Source organism: Ambystoma mexicanum, chromosome 7q (genome assembly GCF_040938575.1).
Source record: "Ambystoma mexicanum isolate Mex_15411 chromosome 7q, UKY_AmexF1_1, whole genome shotgun sequence".
Lineage (NCBI taxonomy): Eukaryota > Metazoa > Chordata > Amphibia > Caudata > Ambystomatidae > Ambystoma > Ambystoma mexicanum.
The window spans coordinates 973,358,004-973,372,538 of record NC_090941.1 but is presented as its reverse complement, the minus strand read 5'-3'; the positions used below and the strand labels follow the sequence as shown (position 1 = coordinate 973,372,538).

At 48.9% G+C, this 14,535-nt stretch overlaps 1 protein-coding gene across 3 annotated transcripts in view; it reads right to left on the bottom strand.

Annotated features, from left to right (window-relative positions):
- MAP6 (microtubule associated protein 6) overlaps positions 1 to 14,535 on the bottom strand; it is a 201,387-nt gene that overhangs the window by 57,868 nt on the left and 128,984 nt on the right. For all 3 annotated transcript variants that reach the window (XR_011284140.1, XM_069640060.1, XM_069640059.1), the window contains exon 2: positions 8,781 to 8,994. Coding sequence is in view for 2 of the 3 variants with exons in the window: in XM_069640060.1 (XP_069496161.1) it covers positions 8,781 to 8,994 (214 nt within the window). In the remaining variant the exon portion in view is untranslated. The remainder of the gene's footprint in view (positions 1 to 8,780; positions 8,995 to 14,535) is intronic.

Sequence of the window (14,535 nt, the reverse complement as noted above, 5' to 3'; positions counted from 1 at the left end):
TTCATCTCCTCAGGTGTATTCTACCTTTCCTCACCTTCCCCCAGATGTTCAATGTCTCCGGAGCCCGGGTCCTCTCTAGGCTTGACTGCTGCAATAGCCTCTTTTTCAACCTTCCTCTTTCCTCCCTTCGCCCCCTCCAAATAATCCAGAATAGGATTGTAAGACTTATCCTTGGGCCTCAAGCCCGGGGACTGCATCTCCCCAGCCTCAAATCACTCAACTGGCTCCCGAGGAACTGAAGGATCAAATTCAAAACATTTTGCATCATCTACAAGGCTGTCTGGGCCCTGGGACCTCTCTACATCGAGCTTTCTATCCCAAAATACTTGCCAGCCAGAATCCTTCAGTCTTCTGGATCCAACTCTATGTAGGTCAAATGTTTCTCCAAGCAGAGAGTGGGAGGTAGATCCCTCTCCTTGGCTGGTGCCTCCCTCTGGTACAGCTCCCCCCCCCCTCAGACTTGAGCCAGATCTTCTTAAGTTCCAGAAACATCTCAAACCCTTCCTTTTCTCATCTTCCTTTCCTCTCTCCCTCCCGTGCTAAACTCTCCACCTGCTGCTGAGACTGGGGCATGGTCCCTTCATAGTCATACAGGGGCCAGACCACCCTTCCCCCACTAGTCCCTCCCAGCATCCTTTGCCAGCAGTTGCTCTCCGGCTCCCTTTCCCGAACTATTCTAACCCCTGTCCACTGCACTCTCCCCCCCCCTCTTTCCCTTGGTACTTGCTGGCCTTGGCCAGCGCTTGCCCACCCCCACCCGAGGGGTACCTCACGCTTGCACTTCTCCCTCTACTTCCCACCCCCTTGCACAGTAGGATTGTCACAAAGCCAACATAACCTTTTCTTTGATATGATATGATAGGTTATTTATAACGCACTTAATATCCAGAGGTTTCGAAGCGTGGACCCGGGGATCGAACCTGTTTTGCTCCTGTTGTCTTGCTTCCAAGGCGAGCACGTTGCCCCTAAGCTATCCTCCCGAGACCAAAGTACCATAGGAAACAAAATGGGGGGTCCAACCACATGTCAAATATTGTATGCTCCCTTCCTAGTTGGAGTCATTACTGTACTGTATCAGTAATCATTTAAGAACTATAGTGCTTCACACGTAAGCTAAGTGTCCAATACAAGGGTTAATTTATTCTGGAATTGAATTCCATACACACATCTTGAAGCACCACTTATTTGTGATCAGAAACCTGCTTTTATTTAGCAGGTCCAGTCCTCTGGCTGGATTTACACCAGTTGTATTCATGTTTCAACAGATGGACACAATATCAATATATCTTGGCACAATACGAATCCACATCATAATGTATAAATCAAAAGGTGTGTTAGTACTGAGTGTGAAAAATATTACATCATATTCACAATTATATGAAAACACAAAAAAAATAAAAAAAAACTTTTAAGACAAAACAGCAGTGTTCACACATTTCAGTGCATTAACCTACATACTTTCCACAGTAATCATACATACAAGTAACCTTATGTTGATCAAAGTTGGAATCTAATTGTCAACCTTGTCTTCAGGGAAGAAAAGAAGCCAAACAAGAAATGCAGGCTCGTTTGAGAAGTCTAGGTTAATTATAAAGCTGGGGGTAATTCAAGTAACCAGCTTTTGAGTGGGTTAAAAAGTTCCCACAGAGTTCCAAACCACTGACTCATATAATTGTGAATATGATGTAATATTTTTCACACACAGTACTAACACACCTTTTGATTTATACGTTATGATGTGGATTAGTATTGTGCCAAGATACATTGATATTGTGTCCATCTGTTGAAACATGAATACAACTGGTGTAAATCCAGCCAGAGGACTGCTGGACCTGCTAAATAAAATCAGTTTTTTCTGATCACAAATAAGTGGTGCTTCAAGATGTGTGTATGGAATTCAATTCCAGAATAAATTAACCCTTGTATTGGATACTTAGCTTACGTGTGAAGCACTATAGTTCTTAAATCATTACTGGTACAGTACAGTAATGACTCCAACTAGGAAGGGAGCATACAATATTTGACATGTGGTTGGAGCCCCCCATTTTGTTTCCTATGTTACTTTAGCTCTACTTCCTTCCACATAACTAGAGCTATCCCTTCTGTTACCGATCCTCCCGAGACTAAACTGGATGATATAATATGTTCTTTGTTGTTGTAATCTTATGATTCCCATTTTCCACCCCCAACCCTCCTTGTCTTGTGGCACCTGGAAACACCTGTGTATAGGCACCATACAAATGTCCCGCAAGCAAAATTTGGGAAATGAGTTGCTTGTTATACAAAAAAGCCAATGCCTCCACTTTAGATCCTTCTCCACTGAGGGATGAAGATTATCAGCTCATGGAGTGACCCTGCAGAATTCCCTGTATCAATGCATCATGGAAAACACACTGGCCTTCTTCTTGCTTCTAGGATGTATCCTTTTGAATAGGTAAGGTAAACGTGCATAATCAATCTATAACTGACTTCGTAATGAGGCCCAATCTAACGTCTACCATTGGCCACCATTTTGACCCAACAATCTACGTATGTTCCTGAGGGCTTTGTGGCTGCCTTAAAAATGTTCAAAATGAATATATGAAATACATTGATATCATCGTTGTTGTCTCACTGCTTTAAAAGGACAACTAAATTTAGATCTCCATAATACACCTGTATAGTACTTCTAATAGTCACAAATCTTATTAACTGGGTCTTAGAGAACACCCCCCAGAAGAAAGGCACCACTATATATCGTTAGTTTGTTAGGTTTGGAATGGCCTACCTAAGCATTAGAAGAACAAGTTACTTTCTTACCTGGTAACGTTCTTTCGATGGGATGGTCCGACGACGTATTCCATATCTATGACATGTAATCACCACAGCTGTGCTGCTTCGGAAACTTTTTTCGGCGTCTGTGTCCTGCGTCAATGACGTTGATGCGCCGTCGTCGAGGGCCTCCTCCGACGTCTGACGTCATCCGATGTGATAAGTAGGACGCACGACGCCCGTAGCCTCAGTTGTAGTTTTTTCCCCCAGAACGTGTGACACTAGTCAACTGCCAGTCAGACACAAAGCCTTGCGGAACGTAAGCTGCAATCGCAAAAGAAATTCTGCAGTGGGGAAGGCAGGGCGGGAGCGATATGGAATACGTCGTCGGACCATCCCATCGAAAGAACGTTACCAGGTAAGAAAGTAACTTGTTCTTCGAGGGGATTGGGTCCTCCGACGTATTCCATATCTATGACCGACTCCCAAAGCAGTAACAGAGCAAGGAGGAGGGAAAGAATTTAGAATCAAAATTTAGAATAGCCAATCAAATAGCAGAGCAAAATACCGCCTTGCCAAAGGCCAGATCCTGTGCTCGGATGGAATCGAGGGAATAGTGACGTACAAATGTATGTACTGAAGCCCAGGTGGCTGCATCACAGATGTTGCGAATAGGAACACCCCTCTGCAGGGCAGTAGACGCAGCCATACCCCTGGTAGAATGGGCCCGCAAGCCAGCCGGTGGGTCCTGACCCGCCAAGCGGTAGCACTCCGAGATGGCCAAAATAATCCAGCGAGACAAAGTCTGTTTCGTCACAGCTTGCCCCAAACGCTTTCCAGCGTAACCAATAAAGAGTTGATCGTCCACTCTGACCCGGGACATGCGTGAAACATAAAAGCTTAAAGCTCTCCTAGGATCAAGCCTATGGAGCCTCTCCTCTTCCTTACCAGGATGCGGAGGAGGATAGAATGCCGGAAGAACAACCTTCTGGGCCAAATGAAATTCCATCACTACCTTCGGAAGAAAAGAAGGACGAACTCTAAGGACAACCCTGTCCTTGTAAAATACAGTGAAGGGTGGCTTAACTGAAAGTGCCTGTAACTCACTCACTCTGTGAGCGGAAGTAACCGCAACTAAAAACACAGTTTTCAGAGTTAACAGCCTCAAAGGGCAAGAATGTAAAGGCTCAAACGGAGCACCCATAAGAAACTTAAGAACAAGGTTTAAATCCCAACCGGGCACCAGGAAAGGTGACGGAGGGAACACATTAGTGAGCCCTTTCAGAAACTGTGAAATTAAAGGGATTTTAAAGTAAGAACACTCTTCAGACGAGCGCTTAAAGATGGACAGCGCCGCCAGGTAACCTTTAATGGTACCCACTTGCAAGCCCCTGTGGGCCAAAGAAAGTAAAAAGGACAGAACCATGGGAAGTCACATGCAAAAGGATCCACATTCTGAACTCTGCACCAGTCGCAGAACTTACGCCAATGGTACAGAGACTTTGTTGCTGGCCTTCGGGCCGAAAGCAACACCTCCATCACGTCTTCAGGGAGGTCCCAATCCCTATACCTCAACCTTTCAGAAGTCAAGCGTGAAGGTTGAGGGATCTGACCTCTGGATGGAGAACCTGACCCCCCTCCCGTGCGAGCAGATCGTCTCGGTAGGGAAGACGACGCGGAGGGCAGATGGACAAGTCGAGAAGGTCCGGGTACCACGTCCTCCGAGCCCACGCCGGAGCAATGAGGATCATCCGGGAACCGAACTTCTGTAACCTCCGCAGCACTTGCGGGATGACGGGGACTGGAGGAAACGCGTACAGCAGCGGGAATGACCACTCCACCACGAACGCGTCTCCTAAGGCTCCTTTTGGAGGAAATTCCCGCGAGCAAAACCTTTCGCACTTCCGTTTGACACTGGAGGCGAAGAGATCCACTTGAGGGGTCCCCCAAAGGGCGAAGATCTCCAGGAGAATCTCCTGAGCCAACTCCCACTCGTGAGAGATCGTGCTCTGCCTGCTCAGAGCTTCCGCCGTCACGTTTTCGTCTCCGGCCAGATGAACTGCCGAGATCAAAACTACCTGCTGGATGGCCCAGAACTTGAGCTGCATCGCCTCCCTGCACAGAGGAAGTGACCCTGCCCCCCCTTTTTGTTTAGGTAGTGCATGGCCACTGTGTTGTCCGTCAGGATCAGGACACTCTTTCCTCGCACAGTCGGCAGAAAAGCCTTCAGGGCTAGCCTGACGGCCCTCAGCTCCAACAGGTTGATATGGAGTCTGGACTCCGACGGAGACCAACGACCGCTGACTGTCAGCCCGTTGGCATGAGCTCCCCAACCCGTGAGGGATGCATCCGTCACGATCGTCACCTCCGGCCAGGGAAGCAAAAAATGGAGCCCCCTTCATCAAGTTGCCTTCGACGGCCCACCACAGAAGGTCCCGGGCGACCGAGGGCGGCACCTGAACCAGGTCCGACATCCTGCCGGAGGACTGCGACCATTGCGTCTTGAGCGCCCACTGCAAAGATCTCATCCGCAGGCGAGCCTCTGGCACCAGAAGAATGCAGGATGCCATGAGGCCGAGCAACCTCAAGAACTCGAACGCTGGGAGCGTCTGGGCATGCTGAAACTTGTGCACCATCTGCTGAATGTGAAGAACCCTCACCTGGGGAGGAAAACACTGCCCCAGGGAAGTGTTGAGCACCGCTCCGATGTACTGGAGCCGCTGTGTTGGCGTCAAATGGGACTTCTTTAAATTGAGGCAGAAGCCCAGCCTGTGAAGGGAGTGGCAGGTGACGGACAGATGATCCAGGACTTGCTCGGGAGAGCTCCCCCTGATCAACCAATCGTCCAGGTAGGGGTAGACGTGAATCCCCCCTTGCCTGAGATGCGCTGCCACCACCACCATGAGCTTGGTGAAAACCCTCGGGGCGGAGGTCAATCCGAACGGCAGGACCCGAAACTAAAAGTGCGAGTCGCCAACCGTGAACCTCAGGTACTTCTTGTGCTTGGGATGGATCGGCACATGGAAGTAAGCATCCTTGAGGTCGAGTGACACCAACCAGTCCTGAAGCTGAAGGGCCTGGAGGACTTGAGAGAGAGTAACCATCTTGAACTTGTTCTTCCTGAGGAGTTTGTTCAAACCGCGCAAGTCCCTGATGGGTCTCAATCCCCCGTCTTTCTTCGAAATCAAAAAATAAGGGGAATACCATTCCTTGTTCCTCTCCGCTACAGGCACCAGTTCTATGGCGCCTTTCTCCAGCAGGGCTTGAAGTTCCTGCGCAAGGAGCGGATCCGGACTCTGCAAAGAGAGGTTCCCCGGTGGATTGTCGCGAGGCCTGTGCCGAAAGGGAAGACAGTAGCCGTGGGTTATGATCTCCAGAACCCACACATCTGAAGTAATGGCTTGCCACTCTACAAGATGCTGCGCCAGCCTTCCCCCAACCGGCGAACCATGGGACATGGCCTCATGACTGAATGGGAGCGGCTGCGGCGTTACCTGAGGGCAAAGAGGCAACTGCCCGAGCGGCCTTGGCACCACGGGTACCCTGTCGTCCACCTCTGGTACCACTGCGTTGGCCTCTTTGACCGCCAGCTCCTCTCGCTTTACTGAAGGAGTAATAGCGAAAGGAACCACCCCTCCACTGCTGTCCCCTAGGACGAAAAGGCAGAGGTTGGCGAACTGCAGCGCCCAACGACTTCGCTGCAGCTTTTGAGGTCTGCAACCTCTCAAGGCTCTCGTCAGCCTTGCTGCCAAAAAGGTGTTCACCGTCAAAGGGCATGTTGAGGAGCCGGGACTGCACATCAGGAGCAAACCCCGACTTCCGCAACCAGGCAAACCTGCGTATTACGGTGCTCGCCGCCATGGACCTACTGACGCATTCAGCTAAGTCCAAACCCGACTGAACGGACTCACACATGGCATCCTTACCATCCTGGACCATAGCAAGGAAACCATCCCGTTAGTCCCCTTCGGGAATATGTTCAGCCGCCAATGCAACACAGTTCCACAGAGTGTGTGTGAAATGAGATAAGGCACAAATGGAGTTGGCCGCCTGAAGCGCCATACCACCAGAAGAAAACACTTTCTTCACCCAGCCATCAAAACGTTTGTCGTCCCTATCAGGAGGGATGGTAGGGTACGACGCCTGCTTTGCCGGGGCCGTGGCCGCCTGCACCACCAAACTCTTCGGAGTGGGGTGCCTGGTCAAGTAGCAGGGGTCGCTACTGGCTGGACGGTATTTTCGCGACAAGGATCTGCCCACCGCCGGGAGACTCTCCGGAGCAGTCCAAGCCGCCGCCACCCTTCTCTGTAAAGCCATATGGAACGGCAGTACCGGATCGGTTGGGGGACCAACATCAAGGATGTCCGTCAGATCATCCTGCACAAACTCCCCTGGGGGAGCAGACCATCCCAAGTACTCAGAAACCCTAGCCATAAGGCGCCGGTACGAGGAATCGGCATGAGAGCCAGGCTCAGGCCTACAAAACTCCACCTCCGGAGAGGTGTCCAGTCCACTGGCATCATGCAGTGACTGTCTCAAATCGTCAAACTGACTATGGCCCAAGACAATTTCATCTGGAACCTTACTAGGAACCAGGCCATCAGAATCCTCATCCGCCTCTGAAATGTAGTCCAGGTGGCGAAAAGAAGGCACCCGAGAGTGCTTGCTCTTAACCAGAGCCTTCCTAGGGGGTTCTCCCGTGCCACGGGGTACCTCCGACACGAAAGGCGTCGATGGCGTCGAGCGAATCGGCATCGGCGCCGAGAGGATCGGCGTCGAGGAAATCGGCGTCGACGTCAGATGCAGCGCCTCCAGCATCGGCGGCGTCGACACAGCCCTCGAAGCCGGAGCCCCGAGCGTGTCCCTCGACGACCTGAGCGTCGACGGCTTCGACGACTTCCTCGGAGCCGAAGCCTCGAGAAAGCCTGTCGACGCCCTAGACGCCTCAGACGTCGATGTCTTCCTCGAAGACCTCACAGGTGCATGCGGTCTCGAACGCGTAGAGGACCGGGACCTGGAATGGTACGTTGAGAACGAGTCTCCTTGTCCGAACGGGACCTCTCCCGTGACTCGTGCCGACCACTCTTGCGAGCGGTGTCTCTCGACCTCTCACGACCGACCCCACTCGGGGGCGCGGACGGCTTAGTACCCTGCGACTCAAGAATCGCCAGCATTTTCTTCCCGAAGGAAGCCCATTCCTCCGGCGTCGCACGGCTGGTGGGGTAAGCGACGTGCCGCGCAGAGTCCTCCGAAGAGGACCTGGAAGACGACCGGTGTCGGCGCTTCCGAGAATGCCTCGAAGAGGCTGAGGAGTGGCGAGACCGACTCCTAGAAGGAGACCCACGAGACTTTCGACGATGACGCGGAGAGTCACCTCTCGAATCATCCGTCGAAAGCCCCGCAGACTTCGACTTCCTGGGCTTGGACACCCGACCTACCGACAACTTCTTCTTACGTTCGCGTAAGGCTTTGGACGTGAGCGACTGGCAGTCGATACAGTCCTCCGTGTCGTGGGCCTCCCCGAGGCACCAGAGGCAGGCGTCGTGCGAGTCCCTCACCGACATCTCGGACCCACACTCCCCGCACTTCTTGAAACCCGGACGCGGGGTCGAAGACGAAGTAGAAGACATCTTCACACGAAGGATTTTCACAAAACGAACAGGTTCGAAGAACCGAGAAGAACAGAACTCCAAAGAGTCAAGGCGTTAACAGAGATTCACGAAGCAACACGTTCGCGGAAAAAACGGAACTGAGGCTACGGGCGTCGTGCGTCCTACTTATCACATCGGATGACGTCGGACATCGGAGGAGGCCCTCGACGACGGCGCATCGACGTAGGACGCAGACGCCGAAAAAAGTTTCCGAAGCAGCACAGTTGTGGTGATTACATGTCATAGATATGGAATACGTCGGAGGACCCAATCCCCTCGAAAGGAAGCGATCAGTTAGTGTGACTGAAAGGAAGGGCTGTATATCAGTAACTGACATGCAAATATTAGTCCTGTTGACACATGCGCTGCTTCGCTCACCTTGGAGGGTTCTTTGTAGGGCTCGCTGTAGAGGCTGCGTATTCTCCTGCGCTCAGTTAGTTTGTTGTCCCCCGCTGCTGGCTTGTTGAACTCTCCCTTGAAGGTGGACTTGTAGCTGGTTTCATGGATAACCTTGTCCTCTGGGGGCTTGTACTGGGGCTGGGCTCTTATAGCCTTGACTGGCTTCACATCTGTCCATGCTCTGAACTCGTTCCTGCAAATAAAACAATAAATAAGAGTCCACGTTTAAATGCAGTCCACCCAAGCCTGGAGAGTACCCTGCAGAGGCCTAAACGGCCCATGACTGTCCATCACTGTCCATTAATCATCGATTCAATTTCAAGACAGTTTCCTAAAGCACACCTAGAATGGTTATGCCTAGTCAGCTGATACATAAGTTTAGCATCCAGGAAAAGTATGACATCCATTTTAAAAACACAATTGTGGATTCAGTGGTACAGATGCAATTTTGAAAATGGGTCGTTCAGCTGCCTACTCTTGAAAGCACCATGTGTAATTGATTTTTAGGTGTATGGCACTTTGTAAACATTGGTGCTGATTGAGAAAATGCAAGCTTTGCTTTCAGCCGTTGTTAAATGTTAAAGGTATTTGTACCTCGCACCGTCACCAACGGAATTGGTCTCCAGGCGCTCTGGCGATCTGTAAACGATAAGGTGGGATGGGTTAGTAAGGTGAAGAGGGAGTAGGATAGTGAGAGGAGTGGTGTTCTGTTGGAAGCTTCAACTCGGTATACACCGGGTGCTGAGCTTTGGTGCGGGTATTGGATCATCAGTCTGCGTGTGCTGTTGCTCCGGCTTATGTGTTGTTGCAGTGTTGTGAAGTGCGTGCGGCTTGTTGTGCAAGAGATGGTTGTGTGAGTTTTTTGAGTGAGATAAGTATGCAGAGTTTGAGCTTATATTGGTTAATGGGTTACCTGACCTTTAGCATGCTAACATTCACAGTTTTGTCTAAGTGTGGCACTTGTTGGCCTTCATAATCCCATCTAGATGCGGCGCATGCCAATGTTTAGAATTCTATCTTGGTGTGGGCATGCCAACATTCACAGTCTATTCTAGATGTGGCCAGGCTAGTGTTTAGAAATCGGTCTAGGTGTGGGCATGCTAACATTCAGAACTTTATCTGGATGCTACGCAGGCTGGTGTTCACAATTCTAAGTGTGTCACATGCTAACATTCAAGTTTCATCTAGGCGTGGGCATGCAATCCTTCAATCAATTTGATCAATCAATCAATCAATCAATCTTTGTGGTGAATAAAGAACGTAAAGTACATATATTCCAAGGGTTGTGGAGGGTTTGCATTGATTGTATCACTAATCTACTCATCACCATTCCTCTCCTTTGGTGCACCGTCTCTCCCTTTATCTGACTATGTCAGTTCTTTGGTTATACCAAAAGTGCAATTGTCATTATCCACCCCTTAAGACTGTTTTATTTTGTGGTCAGTATACACAAATATTAGCACACAGAATGGGCGTGGCAGCCAATCAGGTTGCTCGGATTGCGGGTTGCATCTTTTGAGCCAGGTCCATGTTCAGAGAAAGCTCACAGCTGCTTACATATTCCCTTGTCCCTGCCCACCCCAGTTCCCCCCCCAGCAAGTACCTGTTAGTTCTGGCACAGCCACAACACTCAGCACCTAACAAGGCCCAAGAAATCATGGAACATGGAATCAAGAAATGAATGCTGGGTTCTGCATGGAGCCCCACTTTCCAAGCAAATTTTTTTCGTTCTTTCGAGAAAATACATAGCTATCCGCACCCCAGTAAGTAAGCGCAGGGTTCTAATAGCCTATGACTTGTGCCCCGTTACTGGCCCGTGCTCATTGATTTCTTTTAAATTGGACTACATCATTATTATGATCCACCTAGCAGCAACATGAATTCCAATCATTGGAATCTCTTGTCTTGAATGACTTTTGCAAACAGTTGAAAAGTTAATGTGCTCCCTATGGTCATTTCCCCACTGCATCTAGAGCATCTAGACTCAAGATTTTTATTTCTTTATTTATTTCTAAAAAAAAATGTTTATAACGTGTTTAATACCCGAATTCCGTTTCTAAGCGCAGATGCGGGATTCGAGCCTCCCCAAGCCCAGCACGTTGCCCCTGTGCTATTCTCCGTTCAAGATGTAGAGGAAAGCACATTGGAGAGAGGGTTATTTTGGTCTTTTCATGCCCTTGCCTGTCTTAATGTGCCATGAAAGAAAACATGAATTTGCAATGCCAGGCATGTGCGAATGAGACTCTTGCGTCTATTGCAATCTACACTGTGTGAATCCAGATCTGTGCTTTTACCTGACGTCGATATATCCTTCTTCATTAGTAGAATTTGAAAAACGCAACATTTGCCACTGCACGAGGGCCAAAGAATCAGGTTTATTGCAATTGCCAGGCCCCTTAATCGAACAAAAAATGTATAATTGATTTTTTATATAATGCTTTAATCAAAGGCGCTTTGCGCAGGGGCATATTTACATAAATTATTGTTTGTACCCAATCGAAATTGGTACTCATTTATCGACCTCGGAAGGATGAAAGGCTGAGTTGGCCTTGCTGGATTTGAACCTGCGACCTGCAGATCAAATGCATTTCACAGCACAAATGTTCTTGACTCGTAGCTCACTATCAGAACAAAAACCCAGACTTTTGACTAGCGGCGCAAGCTCAGGACAAAGGGGAGATGGAAGAAGGACAGTGTGGGGATGGTGTTTTGCCACTATTCTTCAGCACATAGTGGTGTGTGGTAGTTATGCAGCTATGTAGGTTATCATCTGTGGGGAGGAAGGATAGCTCAGGGGCAACGTGTTTGTCTTGGAAACAAAACAACACAGCGGAACACACGTTCGAATTCCGTCCCCGCGCTTAGAAACCACATGGCGCGTTATAAAAGAACAAGTATATTAACATAATATAATTATACGGGATAGGCTGGCAACTAAATGAAGGCACCAAGAATACCAATAGCAACATTCCTTTTCACCACACTGAACTCAGAGTTAAGTTGTGGGGGTACAAGTGGTGGGAGGGAAGGGTAATTATGCACACGGGGCATCCCTCTATGAAGGGGAAAACAAGGAAGAAAGGCATGCTGCAGGAGAATTTTTAACAACAGGATTACATTGACAACATTTTCGCATAAAATCTGTCGTCCCTAGAATCAGGGAATTTGTGCACCATTGACTGGGAGGGGGTGCTACCACGAGGGATACCACAGCAAAGGGATTGTTTTTTGCATTGATAAAGGGAAACGAGAGACCACTTGCTTTCAGTCAGATAAAAGGGTGATGGTTCAGGATAGTACAGCTGATTGGATGCCCAGAGAATGGAGTGGACAATGCATGGGCTACCCGTGTCCAGAGAAGCAAATAAGTCCAGAAGGATCAGCACAGCAGTCACAGATCATTCAAGACTGAAGTGATAAAGCCGACCTGGTTAACTTCAACAAGGTTACGACCTTCGAGGTTTGGAGCTGGCAGTCAGCAATGGCCTCAGAGATGTTAGCAGGGAAGTGCAGGATGGTGTTTTTGTAGATGCAGAGGGGTATCACTAGATGGGAGGGAGAAGTTAAAAGTGAAAAGGAGGTGACTGATGAAAACAGAAGAGGGTTCGGAGGATTCACCTAGGACCTTGACAAGTTCCAGGGAGGTAGTGGAGGTCACAAAACAGAATGCAAATACATACATTAAATGTAGCAATAGCTGGACATTCTTTTTAAAGGTGCTACAACCTTCCTGTCGTTGTTTTGCACATAGGAAATGGCAGTGTAGGCAATGCACTGCACTTTCCAGAATACCTCCCACCCAACACCTAACCAGGAATGTTTTGTAAATCCTTAAAGATGCTTTTCATGCATATGTCTATATCCGAAAGTGTGTGCAGCTTTGAGTGAAGAATGGCAACCTGGCTGTGCTGATTTACAAAAGGTGCGAGCCTGCAATATGATTGTTTGGTCGCTATAGTTTTGCTCGGTGTGTACATAAATCTAGAGACACGAGTATTGAGGGTGAAGCAGATACTAGGAGAGTCAGATTCGTCAGCATACGGCATGCACTATTCATGTTCTCCTCTCTGGGAGAATATGCATTGTTAGCAGCGGGCAGCAATGTAGTTTGCATTTATGGGAGTGAGCCTAGAGCTTGGATTGGAGAATCTCTAGTGGGCACTATTAGGCTTGGTGTTGGGGGTGCACTTTTTCCGCAAGGGACTTTTTTGGACAGTGCCGACCAGAGAATGTTGTTCGCATCATCGGTCCAGGTGGGCTTGGAATAAGGAAGGGCGACGGAGTTAGAAAAATAATGTGATATGGGTCAGACAGATATTCCTCCAGGATCTGGTCATGAGAAAAGTGGAAGAACTGGAAAGGGCGAGGTGGATTCTAAAATAAATGGCACAGTGATATTGCCATGGATGGGTTGGGTTAAGGAAAAAAAAAAGGTGTTGGGGTAAGCAACAGTCTACAGTGTGACCTTTGTGACGCGTGTTACCAGTGACTAGCAGTGTAAAACATACATCTTCAATGTTATGTGTGAAGGTACTGGAGGTGCGAGGTTGAGCTGGTCAACCCACAGGTGTTGAAATATGAAATGAGGAGCTGTGTGACGATTTCAAAGTATTGTTGAAAGCTTTGCCGGGCCGGATCGTCACTAGATGATCAGGATGTTAGAAATTTAGGAGTTGGAGGGATAGCACTGCAACAGTAGCCATTTGCGTAGGGTAGGAAGAGAGAGAGGTCAATGAAAGAGGCAAGGTGTGATCTTTTGTTGATGAGATCAATAATCAGAACTGTCCGATGGAGGTAGGCCATAGAGTTTTGGATGGTGAAGAGCAGCTAATCGGTGGGAATGGCCACAGGGATTAGCATGTCCAAGGCCAGTCATTGGGGGATGAGGGGTGGTGAGAAACCTGAAGGTGTCTCACTTACTAGTCACCGGGGATCTCTTCATCCATGTGGCCAGGACACGGCCATCACTATTGGATCCAGTTACTGGGGTTGGACTAGTGAGGGAGGATCACCTGGATGGGGGGGCCTTCGCAGAGTGGAAGTCGGACACCAACGGGTGAGACGCGGTATTCCCCTTCTCATAACACCTTTTTCTCATCCTACCCCGTAGGATATTCAAACCTTCTACTCCCCCCTTTTTTCTGACACGAACACTTTCGCACATCGTGAATAACGACGGACAAACACCAGAGCCATCAGGCAATTGACTAGAATCACACACATCTGACGGCCCATTCCCTTCCGCACAGGGATAAAAGGTGGAGCATGAGAGCACAATACGAGCAAGGCAGACCGCACAACGAGACAGCTATCCAGACAAGGTAGTTCAAGAGGAGGAGAAAGATGGCGAGACCCGAAAGGCTGACAAGGAGAGAAGCGACCTTGCCCTTTCCAACACAGGCCCGCAAAACCTCTGCAGAAGGAATCGTAAGATCACGAACAATAGCCCAAGTGTATTGCAGCAGAGCGTACCTAAGCTGATAAGCAGGACAGAGTGAGACTCCTGCTACCGTGGTACTGGACTTGATTTCTGATACAAAGGTTTTTCTTAGTATAGGCCCTTTTATTTGACAAGACGCCACTGGCACTGCCTTATTTTGATTTGATGGTCGTAGCTTGCTCCCATCTTAGCTTTAGGTGAAGATTAGGCATTTTTCCACCCTACGTATAAAGTTTAATAAACACCCTTGAACTGTGATCCCTTGTGTCTGTCTATTCTTGATACCATGCCTTC